Source organism: Salvelinus fontinalis, chromosome 33 (assembly GCF_029448725.1).
Source record: "Salvelinus fontinalis isolate EN_2023a chromosome 33, ASM2944872v1, whole genome shotgun sequence".
In the NCBI taxonomy this organism is placed as follows: Eukaryota; Metazoa; Chordata; class Actinopteri; order Salmoniformes; family Salmonidae; genus Salvelinus; species Salvelinus fontinalis.
This window is the reverse complement of record NC_074697.1, coordinates 11,945,283-11,966,213: the sequence shown is the minus strand read 5'-3', so window position 1 is coordinate 11,966,213 and position 20,931 is coordinate 11,945,283. Positions and strand designations below refer to the sequence as shown.

Here is a 20,931-nt window from a genome sequence, read left to right as displayed (position 1 = left end):
ACATTACACCACACTACACCACACTACATTACACCACACCACACTACATTACACCACATTACATTACACCACACTACATTACACCACACCACATTACACCACACCACATTACACTACATTACACCACACCACACTACATTACACCACACTACATTACACCACACCACATTACACTACATTACACCACACCACACTACATTACACCACACTACATTACACCACACTACACCACACTACATTACACCACAAAACACTACATTACACCACACTACATTACACCACACTACATTACACCACACCACATTACACTACATTACACCACACCACACTACATTACACCACACTACATTACACCACACTACACCACACTACATTACACCACACCACACTACATTACACCACATTACATTACACCACACTACATTACACCACACTACATTACACCACACTACACCACACTACACCACACTACACCACACTACACCACACTATATTACACCACACCACACTACATTACACCACATTACATTACACCACACTACATTACACCACACCACACTACACCACACTACATTACACCACGCTACATTACACCACATTACACCACACCACACTACATTACACCACACTACATTACACCACACTACATTACACCACACCACATTACACCACGCTACATTACACCACACTACACTACATTACACCACACTACACTACATTACACCACACCACATTACACCACGCTACATTACACCACACTACATTACACCACGCTACATTACACCACGCTACATTACACAACACTACACCACACCACACTACACCACACTACATTACACTACACTACACCACACTACACCACGCCACATTACACCACACTACATTACACCACACTACATTACACTACACTACACCACACTACATTACACTACATTACACCACACCACGCTACATTACACCACACTACATTACACCACACTACACCACACTACACCACAATACACTACACCACACTACACTACACCACACTACATTACACTACATTACACCACACTACACTACATTACACCACACCACATTACACCACACCACACCACACTACACTACACCACACTACATTACACTACATTACACCACACCACATTACACCACGCTACATTACACCACACCACATTACACCACACTACATTACACCACGCTACATTACACCACGCTACACCACACCACGCTACATTACACCACACTACATTACACCACACTACATTACACCACACTACATTACACCAGGCTAAATTACACCACACTACATTACACTACACCACACTACATTACACTACACCACACTACACCACACTACATTACACCAGGCTAAATTACACCACACTACATTACATTACACCACACTACACCACACTACATTACACCACACTACATTACACCACACTACATTACACTACATTACACCACACTACATTACACCACACCACACCACACCACACTACATTACACCACACTACACCACACTACATTACACCACACTACATTACACTACACCACACTACATTACACCACACTACATTACACCACACCACACCACACTACATTACACCAAACTACACCACACTACATTACACCACACTACACCACACTACACCACACTACATTACACCACACTACACCACACTACATTACACCACACTACATTACACTACACCACACTACACCACACTACATTACACTACATTACACCACACTACATTACACCACACTACATTACACCACACTACACTACATTACACCACACCACACTACATTACACCACACTACACCACACTACATTACACCACACTACATTACACCACACCACACTACATTACACCACACTACACCACACTACATTACACCACACTACACCACACTACACCACACTACATTACACCACACTACATCACACTACATTACACCACACTACACTACACCACACTACATTACACCACACTACATTACACCACACTACATTACACTACACCACACCACACTACATTACACCAAACTACACCACACTACATTACACCACACTACATTACACCACACCACACTACACTACACCACACTACATTACACCACACTACACTACATTACACCACGCCACACTACATTACACCACACTACATTACACCACACTACACCACACTACATTACACCACACTACATTACACCACGCCACACTACATTACACTACACCACACTACATTACACCACACTACATTACACCACACCACACTACATTACACCACGCCACACTACATTACACCACACTACATTACACCACACTACATTACACCACGCCACACTACATTACACCACGCCACACTACATTACACCACACTACATTACACCACACTACATTACACCACACTACATTACACCACGCCACACTACATTACACCACACCACACTACATTACACCACACTACATTACACCACACTACATTACACCACACTACATTACACCGCACTACATTACACCACACTACATTACACCACACCACACTACATTACACCACACCACATTACACCACACTACATTACACCACACCACACCACACTACATTACACCACACTACATTACACCACACCACGTCACACTACATTACACCACACTACATTACACCACACCACACCACATTACACCACACTACATTACACCACACCACGTCACACTACATTACACCACACTACATTACACCACACCACACTACATTACACCACGTCACACTACATTACACCACACTACATTACACCACACCACACCACATTACACCACACTACATTACACCACACCACGCCAAACTACATTACACCACACTACATTACACCACACCACATTACACCACACTACATTACACCACACCACACTACATTACACCACACCACACTACATTACACCACACTACATTACACCACACCACGTCACACTACATTACACCACACTACATTACACCACACCACACTACATTACACCACACTACATTACACCACATTACACTACATTACACCACACTACATTACACCACACCACACCACACCACATTACACCACACTACATTACACCACATTACACCACGCCACACCACATTACACCACACTACATTACACCACACTACATTACACCACACTACATTACACCACGCCCCACTACATTACACCACGCCCCACTACATTACACCATGCCCCACTACATTACACCACGCCACACTGCATTACGCCCCACTACATTACACCACGCCACACTACATTACACCACACTACATTACACCACACTACATTACACCACACCACACTACATTACACCACACTACATTACACCACACTACATTACACCACACTACATTACACCACACTACATTACACCACACCACATTACACCACACCACACTACATTACACCACGCTACACTACATTACACCACACCACGTCACACTACATTACACCACACTACATTACACCACACTACATTACACCACGCCACACTACATTACACCACACCACACCACACCACACCACACTACATTACACCACACCACATTACACTACACCACATTACACTACATTACACCACACCACATTACACCACACTACACCACACTACATTACACCACACCACACTACACCACACTACATTACACCACACTACATTACACCACACCACATTACACCACATTACACTACATTACACCACACCACACTACATTACACCACACTACATTACACCACACTACACCACACTACATTACACCACACCACACTACATTACACCACATTACATTACACCACACTACATTACACCACACTACATTACACCACACTACATTACACCACACCACATTACACTACATTACACCACACCACACTACATTACACCACACTACATTACACCACACCACATTACACTACATTACACCACACCACACTACATTACACCACACTACATTACACCACACTACACCACACTACATTACACCACACCACACTACATTACACCACACTACATTACACCACACTACATTACACCACACTACACCACACTATATTACACCACACCACACTACATTACACCACACTACATTACACCACACTACATTACACCACACCACACTACACCACACTACATTACACCACGCTACATTACACCACATTACACCACACCACACTACATTACACCACACTACATTACACCACACTACATTACACCACACCACATTACACCACGCTACATTACACCACACTACACTAAATTACACCACACTACACTACATTGCACCACACCACATTACACCACGCTACATTACACCACACTACATTACACCACGCTACATTACACCACGCTACATTACACAACACTACACCACACCACACTACACCACACTACATTACACTACACTACACCACACTACACCACGCCACATTACACCACACTACATTACACCACACTACATTACACTACACTACACCACACTACATTACACTACATTACACCACACCACGCTACATTACACCACACTACATTACACCACACTACACCACACTACACCACAATACACTACACCACACTACACTACACTACATTACACTACATTACACCACACTACACTACATTACACCACACCACATTACACCACACCACATTACACCACGCTACATTACACCACACCACATTACACCACACTACATTACACCACGCTACATTACACCACGCTACATTACACAACACTACACCACACCACACTACACCACACCACACTACACTACATTACACTACACCACACTACACTACATTACACCACGCTACATTACATTACACTACACCACACTACACTACATTACACCACACTACATTACACCACACTACATTACACCACACTACATTACACCACACCACACTACACTACATTACACTACACTACATTACACCACACTACATTACACCACACTACATTACACCACGCTACATTACATTACACTACACCACACTACACTACATTACACCACACTACATTACACCACACTACATTACACCACACTACATTACACCAGGCTAAATTACACCACACTACATTACACTACACCACACTACATTACACTACACCACACTACACCACGCTACATTACACCACACTACATTACACCACACTACATTACACCACACTACATTACACCAGGCTAAATTACACCACACTACATTACATTACACCACACTACACCACACTACATTACACCACACTACATTACACCACACTACATTACACTACATTACACCACACTACATTACACCACACCACACTACATTACACCACACTACACCACACTACATTACACCACACTACATTACACTACACCACACTACATTACACCACACTACATTACACCACACCACACCACACTACATTACACCAAACTACACCACACTACATTACACCACACTACACCACACTACACCACACTACATTACACCACACTACACCACACTACATTACACCACACTACATTACACTACACCACACTACACCACACTACATTACACTACATTACACCACACTACATTACACCACACTACATTACACCACACTACACTACATTACACCACACCACACTACATTACACCACACTACACCACACTACATTACACCACACTACATTACACCACACCACACTACATTACACCACACTACACCACACTACATTACACCACACTACACCACACTACACCACACTACATTACACCACACTACACCACACTACATTACACCACACTACACTACACCACACTACATTACACCACACTACATTACACCACACTACATTACACTACACCACACCACACTACATTACACCAAACTACACCACACTACATTACACCACACTACATTACACCACACCACACTACACTACACCACACTACATTACACCACACTACACTACATTACACCACGCCACACTACATTACACCACACTACATTACACCACACTACACCACACTACATTACACCACACTACATTACACCACGCCACACTACATTACACTACACCACACTACATTACACCACACTACATTACACCACACCACACTACATTACACCACGCCACACTACATTACACCACACTACATTACACCACACTACATTACACCACGCCACACTACATTACACCACGCCACACTACATTACACCACACTACATTACACCACACTACATTACACCACACTACATTACACCACGCCACACTACATTACACCACACCACACTACATTACACCACACTACATTACACCACACTACATTACACCACACTACATTACACCGCACTACATTACACCACACTACATTACACCACACCACACTACATTACACCACACCACATTACACCACACTACATTACACCACACCACACCACACTACATTACACCACACTACATTACACCACACCACGTCACACTACATTACACCACACTACATTACACCACACCACACCACATTACACCACACTACATTACACCACACTACATTACACCACACCACGTCACACTACATTACACCACACTACATTACACCACACCACACTACATTACACCACGTCACACTACATTACACCACACTACATTACACCACACCACACTACATTACACCACACTACATTACACCACACCACGCCAAACTACATTACACCACACTACATTACACCACACCACATTACACCACACTACATTACACCAACCCACACTACATTACACCACACCACACTACATTACACCACACTACATTACACCACACCACGTCACACTACATTACACCACACTACATTACACCACACCACACTACATTACACCACACTACATTACACCACATTACACTACATTACACCACACTACATTACACCACACCACACCACACCACATTACACCACACTACATTACACCACATTACACCACGCCACACCACATTACACCACACTACATTACACCACACTACATTACACCACACTACATTACACCACGCCCCACTACATTACACCACGCCCCACTACATTACACCATGCCCCACTACATTACACCACGCCACACTGCATTACGCCCCACTACATTACACCACGCCACACTACATTACACCACACTACATTACACCACACTACATTACACCACACCACACTACATTACACCACACTACATTACACCACACTACATTACACCACACTACATTACACCACACTACATTACACCACACTACATTACACCACAACACATTACACCACACCACACTACATTACACCACGCTACACTACATTACACCACACCACGTCACACTACATTACACCACACTACATTACACCACACTACATTACACCACGCCACACTACATTACACCACACCACACCACACCACACCACACTACATTACACCACACCACATTACACTACACCACATTACACTACATTACACCACACCACATTACACCACACTACACCACACTACATTACACCACACCACACTACACCACACTACATTACACCACACTACATTACACCACACCACATTACACCACATTACACTACATTACACCACACCACACTACATTACACCACACTACATTACACCACACTACACCACACTACATTACACCACACCACATTACATTACACCACATTACATTACACCACACTACATTACACCACACTACATTACACCACACTACATTACACCACACCACATTACACTACATTACACCACACCACACTACATTACACCACACTACATTACACCACACCACATTACACTACATTACACCACACCACACTACATTACACCACACTACATTACACCACACTACACCACACTACATTACACCACACCACACTACATTACACCACACTACATTACACCAAACTACATTACACCACACCACATTACACTACATTACACCACACCACACTACATTACACCACACTACATTACACCACACTACACCACACTACATTACACCACACCACACTACATTACACCACATTACATTACACCACACTACATTACACCACACTACATTACACCACACTACACCACACTACACCACACTACACCACACTACACCACACTATATTACACCACACCACACTACATTACACCACATTACATTACACCACACCACACTACATTACACCACACCACACTACACCACACTACATTACACCACGCTACATTACACCACATTACACCACACCACACCACACCACACTACATTACACCACACTACATTACACCACACCACATTACACCACATTACACCACACTACACTACATTACACCACACTACACTACATTACACCACACCACATTACACCACGCTACATTACACCACACTACATTACACCACGCTACATTACACCACGCTACATTACACAACACTACACCACACCACACTACACCACACTACATTACACTACACCACACTACACCACACCACGCTACATTACACCACACTACATTACACCACACTACATTACACTACACTACACCACACTACATTACACTACATTACACCACACCACGCTACATTACACCACACTACATTACACCACACTACACCACACTACACCACAATACACTACACCACACTACACTACACCACACTACATTACACTACATTACACCACACTACATTACACCACACTACATTACATTACACCACACCACATTACACCACACCACACTACACTACACCACACTACATTACACTACATTACACCACACCACATTACACCACGCTACATTACACCACGCTACATTACACCACACCACATTACACCACACTACATTACACCACACTACATTACACCACGCTACATTACACCACGCTACACCACACCACGCTACATTACACAACACTACACCACACTACACCACACCACACTACACTACATTACACTACACCACACTACATTACACCAGGCTAAATTACACCACACTACATTACACTACACCACACTACATTACACTACACCACACTACACCACACCACGCTACATTACACCACACTACATTACACCACACTACATTACACCACACTACATTACACCAGGCTAAATTACACCACACTACATTACATTACACCACACTACACCACACTACATTACACCACACTACATTACACCACACTACATTACACTACATTACACCACACTACATTACACCACACCACACCACACTACATTACACCACACTACACCACACTACATTACACCACACTACATTACACCACACTACAACTACATTACACCAGGCTAAATTACACCACACTACACTACATTACACCACACTACATTACACCACACTACATTACACCACACCACACCACACTACATTACACCAAACTACACCACACTACATTACACCACACTACACCACACTACACCACACTACATTACACCACACTACACCACACTACATTACACCACACTACATTACACTACACCACACTACACCACACTACATTACACTACATTACACCACACTACATTACACCACACTACATTACACCACACTACACTACATTACACCACACCACACTACATTACACCACACTACACCACACTACATTACACCACACTACATTACACCACACTACACTACATTACACCACACCACACTACATTACACCACACTACACCACACTACATTACACCACACTACACCACACTACACCACACTACATTACACCACACTACACCACACTACATTACACCACACTACATTACACCACACTACACCACACTACATTACACCACACTACATTACACCACACTACATTACACCACACTACATTACACTACACCACACCACACTACATTACACCAAACTACACCACACTACATTACACCACACTACATTACACCACACCACACTACACTACACTACACTACATTACACCACACTACACTACATTACACCACGCCACACTACATTACACCACACTACATTACACCACACTACACCACACTACATTACACCACACTACATTACACCACGCCACACTGCATTACACCACACCACACTACATTACACCACACTACATTACACCACACTACATTACACCGCACTACATTACACCACACTACATTACACCACACCACACTACATTACACCACACCACATTACACCACACTACATTACACCACACTACATTACACCACACCACGTCACACTACATTACACCACACCACACTACATTACACCACACTACATTACACCACACTACATTACACCACACCACGTCACACTACATTACACCACACTACATTACACCACACCACACTACATTACACCACACCACGTCACACTACATTACACCACACTACATTACACCACACCACACTACATTACACCACACTACATTACACCACACCACGCCAAACTACATTACACCACACTACATTACACCACACCACATTACACCACACTACATTACACCACACCACACTACATTACACCACACTACATTACACCACACCACACTACATTACACCACACTACATTACACCACGTCACACTACATTACACCACACCACATTACACCACACCACACTACATTACACCACACTACATTACACCACATTACACTACATTACACCACACTACATTACACCACACCACACCACACCACATTACACCACACTACATTACACCACATTACACCACGCCACACCACATTACACCACACTACATTACACCACACTACATTACACCACACTACATTACACCACACCCCACAACATTACACCACGCCCCACTACATTACACCATGCCCCACTACATTACACCACGCCACACTGCATTACGCCCCACTACATTACACCACGCCACACTACATTACACCACACTACATTACACCACACTACATTACACCACACCACACTACATTACACCACACTACATTACACCACACTACATTACACCACACTACATTACACCACACTACATTACACCACACCACATTACACCACACCACACTACATTACACCACGCTACACTACATTACACCACGCTACACTACATTACACCACACCACGTCACACTACATTACACCACACTACATTACACCACACCACACTACAGTACACCACACTACATTACACCACACTACATTACACCACACTACATTACACCACGCCACACTACATTACACCAGGCCACACTACATTACACCACACTACATCACACCACATTACACTATATTACACCACACTACACTCTCCGGAGCGGAGACGGGGAGACAAAAGGAAATCTAAATTGGATGTGCTCTGGTCGCCAACCCTCTGAACGGAAAATATCTGATGGTACAGCTCACCATTTATACACACACACACACACACACACACACACAGACACAGACACAGACACAGACACAGACACAGACACACACACACACACACACACACACACACACACACACACACAGACACACACACACACACACACACACACACACACACACACACAAATAAGACCAACAGAAAAGCCACCCAATCGGGAGAGATGTAGTACATTAGAGAAGAGAGCGGAGAGCCAGAGAGAGAGAGAGAGGAGAGAAGAGCCAGAGAGAGAGAGAGAGAGAAGAGGCAGAGAGAGAGGAGAGAAGAGCCAGAGAGAGACAGAGAGAGAGAGAGAGGAGAGAAGAGCCAGAGAGAGAGAGAGAGAAGAGAAGAGCCAGAGAGAGAGAGAGAGAAGAGGCAGAGAGAGAGGAGAGAAAAGCCAGAAAGAGACAGAGAGAGAGAGGAGAGAAGAGCCAGAGAGAGACAGAGAGAGAGAGGAGAGGAGAGCCAGAGAGAGAGAAGAGCCAGAGAGAGAGAAGAGCCAGAAAGGAGAGAAGAGCCAGAGAGAGCCAGTGAGAGAGAGAGAGCGAGAGAGAAGAGCCAGAGAGAGAGAGGAGAGGAGAGCCAGAGAGAGAGAGAAGAGCCAGAGAGAGAGAAGAGCCAGAGAGGAGAGAAGAGCCAGAGAGAGCCAGTGAGAGAGAGAGAGAGAAGAGCCAGAGAGAGAGAGAGAGAGAGACAGAGAGAGAGAAGAGCCAGAGAGGAGAGAAGAGCCAGAGAGAGCCAGTGAGAGAGAGAGAGAGAAGAGCAAGAGAGAGAGAGGAGAGAAGAGCCAGAGAGAGAGGAGAGAAGAGCCATAGAGAGAGAGGAGAGGAGAGCCAGAGAGAGAGAGGAGAGGAGAGCCAGAGAGAGAGTGGAGAGAAGAGCCAGAGAGAGAGAAGAGCCAGAGAGGAGAGAAGAGCCAGAGAGAGCCAGTGAGAGAGAGAGAGAGAAGAGCCAGAGAGAGAGAGGAGAGAAGAGCCACAGAGAGAGGAGAGAAGAGCCAGAGAGAGCCAGTGAGAGAGAGAGAGAGAAGAGCCAGAGAGAGAGAGGAGAGAAGAGCCAGTGAGAGAGAGGAGAGAAGAGCCAGTGAGAGAAAGAGAGAGAAGAGCCAGAGAGAGAGAGGAGAGAAGAGCCAGAGAGAGAGAAGAGCCAGAGAGGAGAGAAGAGCCAGAGAGAGCCAGTGAGAGAAAGAGAGAGAAGAGCCAGAGAGAGAGAGGAGAGGAGAGCCAGAGAGAGAGGAGAGAAGAGCCAGAGAGAGAGGAGAGAAGAGCCAGAGAGAGAGAGGAGAGGAGAGCCAGAGAGAGAGGAGAGGAGAGCCAGAGAGAGAGAGGAGAGGAGAGCCAGAGAGAGAGGAGAGAAGAGCCAGAGAGAGAGAGGAGAGGAGAGCCAGAGAGAGAGGAGAGAAGAGCCAGAGAGAGACAGAGAGAGAGAGGAGAGAAGAGCCAGAGAGGAGAGAAAAGCCAGAGAGAGAGAGAAGAGCCAGAGAGAGCCAGTGAGAGAGAGAGAGAGAAGAGCCAGAGAGAGAGAGAGAGACAGAGAGAGAGAAGAGCCAGAGAGGAGAGAAGAGCCAGAGAGAGCCAGTGAGAGAGAGAGAGAGAAGAGCCAGAGAGAGAGAGGAGAGCCAGAGAGAGAGGAGAGAAGAGCCAGAGAGAGAGGAGAGAAGAGCCAGAGAGAGAGAGGAGAGGAGAGCCAGAGAGAGAGAGGAGAGAAGAGCCAGAGAGAGAGAAGAGCCAGAGAGGAGAGAAGAGCCAGAGAGAGCCAGTGAGAGAGAGAGAGAGAAGAGCCAGAGAGAGAGAGGAGAGAAGAGCCAGAGAGAGAGGAGAGAAGAGCCAGAGAGGAGAGAAGAGCCAGAGAGAGAGAGGAGAGGAGAGCCAGTGAGAGAAAGAGAGAGAAGAGCCAGAGAGAGAGAGGAGAGAAGAGCCAGAGAGAGAGAAGAGCCAGAGACGAGAGAAGAGCCAGAGAGAGCCAGTGAGAGAAATAGAGAGAAGAGCCAGAGAGAGAGAGGAGAGGAGAGCCAGAGAGAGAGGAGAGAAGAGCCAGAGAGAGAGGAGAGAAGAGCCAGGGAGAGAGAGGAGAGGAGAGCCAGAGAGAGAGGAGAGAAGAGCCAGAGAGAGAGAGGAGAGGAGAGCCAGAGAGAGAGGAGAGAAGAGCCAGAGAGAGAGGAGAGGAGAGCCAGAGAGAGAGGAGAGAAGAGCCAGAGAGAGACAGAGAGAGAGAGGAGAGAAGAGCCAGAGAGGAGAGAAGAGCCAGAGAGAGAGAGAAGAGCCAGAGAGAGAGAGACGAGCCAGAGAGAGAGAGGAGAGCCAGAGAGAGAGAGGAGAGGAGAGCCAGAGAGAGAGAGAGAGGAGAGCCAGAGAGAAAGAGGAGAGAAGAGCCAGAGAAAGAGAGGAGAGCCAGAGAGAGAGAGAGAGAGAGAAGAGAGAGAGAGAGAGAGAGAGAGAGAGAGAGAAGAGCCAGAGAGGAGAGAAGAGCCAGAGAGGAGAGAAGAGCCAGAGAGAGAGAGGAGAGCCAGAGAGAGAGGAGAGGAGAGAAGAGCCAGAGAGAGAGAGAAGAGCCAGAGAGAGAGGAGAGAAGAGCCAGAGAGGAGAGAGAGGAGAGAAAAAGGAACGAAAGAGAGAGAGAGAGGAGAGCCAGAGAGAGAGAGGAGAGAAGAGCCAGAGAGAGAGAGGAGAGACAGAGAGAGAGAGGAGAGCCAGAGAGAGAGAGGAGAGAAGAGTCAGAGAGAGAGAGAGAGAAGAGGCAGAGAGAGAGGAGAGAAAAGCCAGAGAGAGACAGAGAGAGAGAGAGAGAAGAGAAGAGCCAGAGAGAGAGAGAGAGAAGAGGCAGAGAGAGAGGAGAGAAAAGCCAGAGAGAGACAGAGAGAGAGAGAGAGGAGAGCCAGAGAGGAGAGAAAGAGAGGAGAGAAGAGCCAGAGAGGAGAGAAGAGCCAGAGAGAGCCAGTGAGAGAGAGAGAGCGAGAGAGAAGAGCCAGAGAGAGAGAGGAGAGGAGAGCCAGAGAGAGAGAAGAGCCAGAGAGAGAGAAGAGCAAGAGAGGAGAGAAGAGCCAGAGAGAGCCAGTGAGAGAGAGAGAGCGAGAGAGAAGAGCCAGAGAGAGAGAGGAGAGGAGAGCCAGAGAGAGAGAAGAGCCAGAGAGAGAGAAGAGCCAGAGAGGAGAGAAGAGCCAGAGAGAGCCAGTGAGAGAGAGAGAGAGAAGAGCCAGAGAGAGAGAGAGAGAGACAGAGAGAGAGAAGAGCCAGAGAGGAGAGAAGAGCCAGAGAGAGCCAGTGAGAGAGAGAGAGAGAAGAGCCAGAGAGAGAGAGGAGAGGAGAGCCAGAGAGAGAGGAGAGAAGAGCCAGAGAGAGAGGAGAGAAGAGCCAGAGAGAGAGAGGAGAGGAGAGCCAGAGAGAGAGTGGAGAGAAGAGCCAGAGAGAGAGAAGAGCCAGAGAGGAGAGAAGAGCCAGAGAGAGCCAGTGAGAGAGAGAGAGAAGAGCCAGAGAGAGAGAGGAGAGAAGAGCCAGAGAGAGAGGAGAGAAGAGCCAGAGAGAGCCAGTGAGAGAGAGAGAGAGAAGAGCCAGAGAGAGAGAGGAGAGAAGAGCCAGTGAGAGAGAGGAGAGAAGAGCCAGTGAGAGAAAGAGAGAGAAGAGCCAGAGAGAGAGAGGAGAGAAGAGCCAGAGAGAGAGAAGAGCCAGAGAGGAGAGAAGAGCCAGAGAGAGCCAGTGAGAGAAAGAGAGAGAAGAGCCAGAGAGAGAGAGGAGAGGAGAGCCAGAGAGAGAGGAGAGAAGAGCCAGAGAGAGAGGAGAGAAGAGCCAGAGAGAGAGAGGAGAGGAGAGCCAGAGAGAGAGGAGAGAAGAGCCAGAGAGAGAGAGGAGAGGAGAGCCAGAGAGAGAGGAGAGAAGAGCCAGAGAGAGAGAGGAGAGGAGAGCCAGAGAGAGAGGAGAGAAGAGCCCGAGAGAGACAGAGAGAGAGAGGAGAGAAGAGCCAGAGAGGAGAGAAGAGCCAGAGAGAGAGAGAGGAGAGCCAGAGAGAGAGGAGAGCCAGAGAGAGAGAGAGAGGAGAGCCAGAGAGAGAGAGGAGAGGAGAGCCAGAGAGAGAGAGAGAGGAGAGCCAGAGAGAAAGAGGAGAGAAGAGCCAGAGAAAGAGAGGAGAGCCAGAGAGAGAGAGAGAGAGAGAAGAGAGAGAGAGAGAGAGAGAGAGAGAGAGAAGAGCCAGAGAGGAGAGAAGAGTCAGAGAGGAGAGAAGAGCCAGAGAGGAGAGAAGAGCCAGAGAGAGAGAGGAGAGCCAGAGAGAGAGGAGAGGAGAGAAGAGCCAGAGAGAGAGAGAAGAGCCAGAGAGAGAGGAGAGAAGAGCCAGAGAGGAGAGAGAGGAGAGAAAAAGGAACGAAAGAGAGAGAGAGAGGAGAGCCAGAGAGAGAGAGGAGAGAAGAGCCAGAGAGAGAGAGGAGAGACAGAGAGAGAGAGGAGAGCCAGAGAGAGAGAGGAGAGAAGAGTCAGAGAGAGAGAGGAGAGACAGAGAGAGAGAGAGAGAGAGAGAGAGAGAGAGAGAGAGAGAGAGAGAGACAGAGAGAGAGAGGAGAGAGGAGTCCAGAGAGAGAGAGGAGAGACAGAGAGAGAGAGAGAGACAGAGAGAGAGAGGAGAGAGGAGTCCAGAGAGAGAGAGAGAGGAGTCCAGAGAGAGGAGTCCAGAGAGAGAGAGAGGAGTCCAGAGAGAGAGAGAGGAGAGCCAGAGAGAAAGAGAGAGGAGAGAAAAAGGAACGAAAGAGAGAGAGAGAGAGGAGAGCCAGATAGATAGATAGATAGCTAGATAGATAGATAGCTAGATAGATAGATAGACATCTGAAACCCTACCTCTTCACACAGTATCTTAAATAAGACATCTGAAACCCTACCTCTTCACACAGTATCTTAAATAAGACATCTGAAACCCTACCTCTTCACACAGTATCTTAAATAAGACATCTGAAACCCTACCTCTTCACACAGTATCTTAAATAAGACATCTGAAACCCTACCTCTTCACACAGTATCTTAAATAAGACATCAGAAACCCTACCTCTTCACACAGGATCTTAAATAAGACATCTGAAACCCTACCTCTTCACACAGTATCTTAAATAAGACATCTGAAACCCTACCTCTTCACACAGGATCTTAAATAAGACATCTGAAACCCTACCTCTTCATACAGTATCTTAAATAAGACATCTGAAACATACAGTATCTAAAATAAGACATCTGAAACCCTACCTCTTCACACAGTATCTTAAGACATCTGAAACCCTACCTCTTCACACAGTATCTTAAGACATCTGAAACCCTACCTCTTCACACAGTATCTTAAGACATCTGAAACCCTACCTCTTCAGACAGTATCTTAATAAGACATCTGAAACCCTACCTCTTCACACAGTATCTTAATAAGACATCTGAAACCCTACCTCTTCACACAGTATCTTAAATAAGACATCTGAAACCCTACCTCTTCAGACAGTATCTTAAATAAGACATCTGAAACCCTACCTCTTCACACAGTATCTTAAATAAGACATCTGAAACATTCAGCATCTTTAATAAGACATCTGAAACCCTACCTCTTCACACAGTATCTAAAATAAGACATCTGAAACATACAGCATCTTAAATAAGACATCTGAAACCCTACCTCTTCACACAGTATCTTAAGACATCTGAAACCCTACCTCTTCACACAGTATCTTAAGACATCTGAAACCCTACCTCTTCACACAGTATCTAAAATAAGACATCTGAAACATACAGCATCTTAAATAAGACATCTGAAACCCTACCTCTTCACACAGTATCTAAAATAAGACATCTGAAACCCTACCTCTTCACACAGTATCTTAATTAAGACATCTGAAACCCTACCTCTTCACACAGTATCTTAAATAAGACATCTGAAACCCTACCTCTTCAAACAGTATCTTAAATAAGACATCTGAAACCCTACCTCTTCACACAGTATCTAAAATAAGACATCTGAAACCCTACCTCTTCACACAGTATCTAAAATAAGACATCTCAGCCTTATTTGCACTTGTCTTTTCCTACCATCTCTTCTTTATTAAGGAAACAGGTACTTCCTATGACTGAGATATGTGGTTGTCCAACCTACCTACCTCCAGGTGAATGACTCACTAAATGGGAGTCTCTCTGGACAAGAGCGTCTGCTGAATGACTAACGTGTATATGTGAGTGGCTAGGGGGAAGGGGATTGGCTGACAGGACAATGATGTCACAGTCTGATGTCACACTCACCTTGACGTTTCCACCAATCAGGTCGGGCGGCTCCTCGTCCGTTTCCAAGGCAACGTTGATGGTGGCGAACGGCCGGCTAGCCATCTGCTGCATCTCACGGAGAAGTTGCTGTGAGGAAGAGGAGAGACTCCAGTGACGAAGAAGAAAGAGAACACAGTTCATTTCATAAAACTCTCAATAATCATTTTGCGTCCCAAATTACACCCAATTACATATAAATTACTACTTACTACTAACTAATTACTACTACTATTACTACTGCATTACTTCTGACCAGGGCCTTACGGGCCGGGCCTTACGGGCCTTACGGGCCGGGGAATACTGCCTACTGCCTATCAGGACAAAGACAACATTCAATACAACAGAAATGATGAGTACAACTGTCACAACCTGCAGATAAGTGGGGTGCTGTGGTCGTTTTAGACTACGACAAATACAAAGAAGAGATTCAGAGACAACTCAGCAACGAACGTTTCTATAGAAAACTGAGTGTTGATTCCACACAGGTGTTCGTTCCAAAGGGAAATACGCTCTAATCTGGAGCCCTATTTAACCACCTCTCAAAACCTGAATATCAATATCTTTGCTGCAAATGTGAGATACGTCCATGCCTGTGTAACGGATGTGAAATGGCTAGCTAGTTAGCGACGTAGAAGTCCGTCACTGGCCGCGGGCAGCATTTGGTTCTTCAATGCACACACGCATTCATCACTCCTCCCTGCGCCATTATAAGATAAGTTAACAACGTGGGTCGACACACAAATTAACTTCTGTCTTAGTGCATACATTTCACACTTATGTCAATGTTCATATTTGAGATATACAATATAAATTATACTTATCAATGTTGTGGATGAGCGCATTGTTTGTTTGTTCTGTTCCTCTCTCTCTCCATCTCTGTAGCTTCTGGGTATGCTGGAAAAGGACCCGAGCTAAGAGAATTGGGCTGGCTTTATAGTGCCTGTCCCAAATGGCTCATTAATGCATATGGGCATATTGAAAGACACTGTCAGTAGTGATGATGTAATGTTGTAAATGTTATGTTGTGATATTGTTTAAAACCGTGTTGCAATGTATTTCCTTTAGTATGTTTAGTTAATGGAAAATGTAGGTTTGTATTGTTAATTGCTTCATTAATTAGGGTTAATTGTTCTGAGGGGAGGGGCTAGCCCTACAAAAGGAGCCTCTCTTTCAGTTCATTGAGAGGCATTTTGAGAGGCATTTTGAGAGGCATTTTGGAGGCATTTTGGATCGAGCTGTGGATGGGGCAGCATTGTTTTTAAGCTGTCCCATCAGGTAGCAGTTGATAGCAGTACTGTTGTTTTTTTTGTTCCGGAATCACTTGTAAATAAACACCTTTGCACAGAAGAACTTTTGCGGCTCCGCCATCTTTTTATTTTGATAGAGGTTAGGTTATCCAGTTTAGCCTTCTGGCCTACTCTACGTGACATATGGTGGCAGTGGTGGGATGGCGCACCGCAAATCAGTGAATTCCAACAAGAGAGGTAAAGGAATGCGTACAGGATTGCGTTCTCAGCAGCAGCATCAACTGGCAGAAAAGGTACCTGAAGTTGAACCGGGGTGGAATACCATGGAATCATCTGGTGAAGAAGAGGTCAAGTATGAGAAACTAGGAGCCCGACCAAGGGGCCAAAGACAACCAGAACTGAATGAGCTACCGGTTGAACCAGCAGATGCAGCCATAAAAGACCAGCTGGCTGAAGGAGCAGTTGGGGGACCAGAACCACACCCAACCATGGTAACCCTTTTTCAGCAACTTTTCACCTGCCTTGAGAGGAGGGACGAAGACCTCAAGCAGGAGTTACGTGGCCTACGCCAATCTATCCTCACAGCTCCACACCAAGCGGAACTCGTCAGTGAGAGCCCAAGATTGGGTCTTCCAACACCAGGACGACAAAGGCTCGACGCAGCAGGGACTTCAACTCCACTGCAGGCTCCCCAAGCAGTAATGAGGCCAGCACCAGGAGACCAGTCCAGCAGTGTTAATGTCCATCTTCCAGCATTCCTGAGGAAGGAGCCAAAGATGCCCTCATACCAGCAGGGGGAGGACATTGAAAACTACCTGCTGAGGTTTGAGCGCATGGCTAAGACGTGGCAGTGGCCTGAGGTAGAGTGGGCCTGCAGGCTTGTCCCATTGCTCACGGGCAAGGCCTTAGAGGCTTACACAGCAATGGATGAGGGGCTGTCCAACGTCTACAAGGGCTTGAAGGAAGCGCTGCTGGTGAAGTACGATATCTCACCGGAGACCTACCGTCAACGCTTCAGAGCTGCATCGACGCCATCGGGTGAGTCGCCGACAGAGACGTACCACCGCCTCAAGGGTCTCTACCGACGATGGGTTCGACCGGAAGAGAAGACACAGGACGAAATCGGTGAGGTCATCATCCTCGAGCAACTTCTACAAGTTCTCCCACACGACATTCGAACCTGGGTCAGAGAGCACGAGCCCAAGGACGGGCTTATGGCGGCCAAGCTTGCACTGCAGTATCTTAATGCACGTAAAGGGGGCCCACCACGACCTGCAGCACCCGCTCCAAGGAGTCTCAGAGACACACGGGACATCAGAGACGCCAGAGATGGTGGAGGTAACTCTGGGGGTTATGTGTCTGGGAGGAGGGAGGTAAGGGATCATGCAGTTTGCTCTGATGGGAGGGGTCTGACCTGTTTTTACTGCCGGCAGCAGGGGCACAAAGCTTCAATGTGTCCGCTACGTAAATCCAAGCTCTCAGGTTACTGTTATGTACCCAGAGAGGGGGATGGTGTTCAGAATAGACAGACTCGGGAAGGGTCAGGCTTGGTACCGGTAAAAGTAAATGGTAAAAGTCTTACTGCAATGATTGACACCGGCAGTTCCCTGTCATTGATCAGAAAAGGTAATGTACCTGTTAATGATATTGATTACGGTCATCAGACACTGATCCAATGTGTTCATGGTGACCAGTCACAGCAGCCCACAGCTGAGCTCACAGTTGAGATTCAGGGTCAGAAATATCTCCTCAAAGTTGGGGTAATGGAGAAGCTACCTTTTGAGATGATTTTGGGGAGGGATGTGCCTGTACTCTCTGATCTGTTGGGAAGTGTGGGGGGTCAGCTATATGAGCAGTCAGTTTGCCAGTCTGATGTTCAGGTGTCATGTTCAGTTGTCACTCGTGCCCAGGCCAAAGCTGGTTTACAACCTCTGCCTGACTTGTGTGATAGTCTGTGCGAGGGGGGAACCAAAGGGCCCAGAAAGTCACGCCGCCAGCGGCGTCTTGAGAAGT

General features: G+C 46.1%; 1 protein-coding gene across 1 annotated transcript in view; it reads right to left on the bottom strand.

Annotated features, from left to right (window-relative positions):
• LOC129831723 (attractin-like) overlaps positions 1 to 20,931 on the bottom strand; it is a 93,056-nt gene that overhangs the window by 23,139 nt on the left and 48,986 nt on the right. Inside the window, exon 2 of the mRNA XM_055895114.1 lies at positions 17,651 to 17,758. Within this exon, the coding sequence (XP_055751089.1) occupies positions 17,651 to 17,743 (93 nt within the window). The 5' untranslated portion in view covers positions 17,744 to 17,758. The remainder of the gene's footprint in view (positions 1 to 17,650; positions 17,759 to 20,931) is intronic.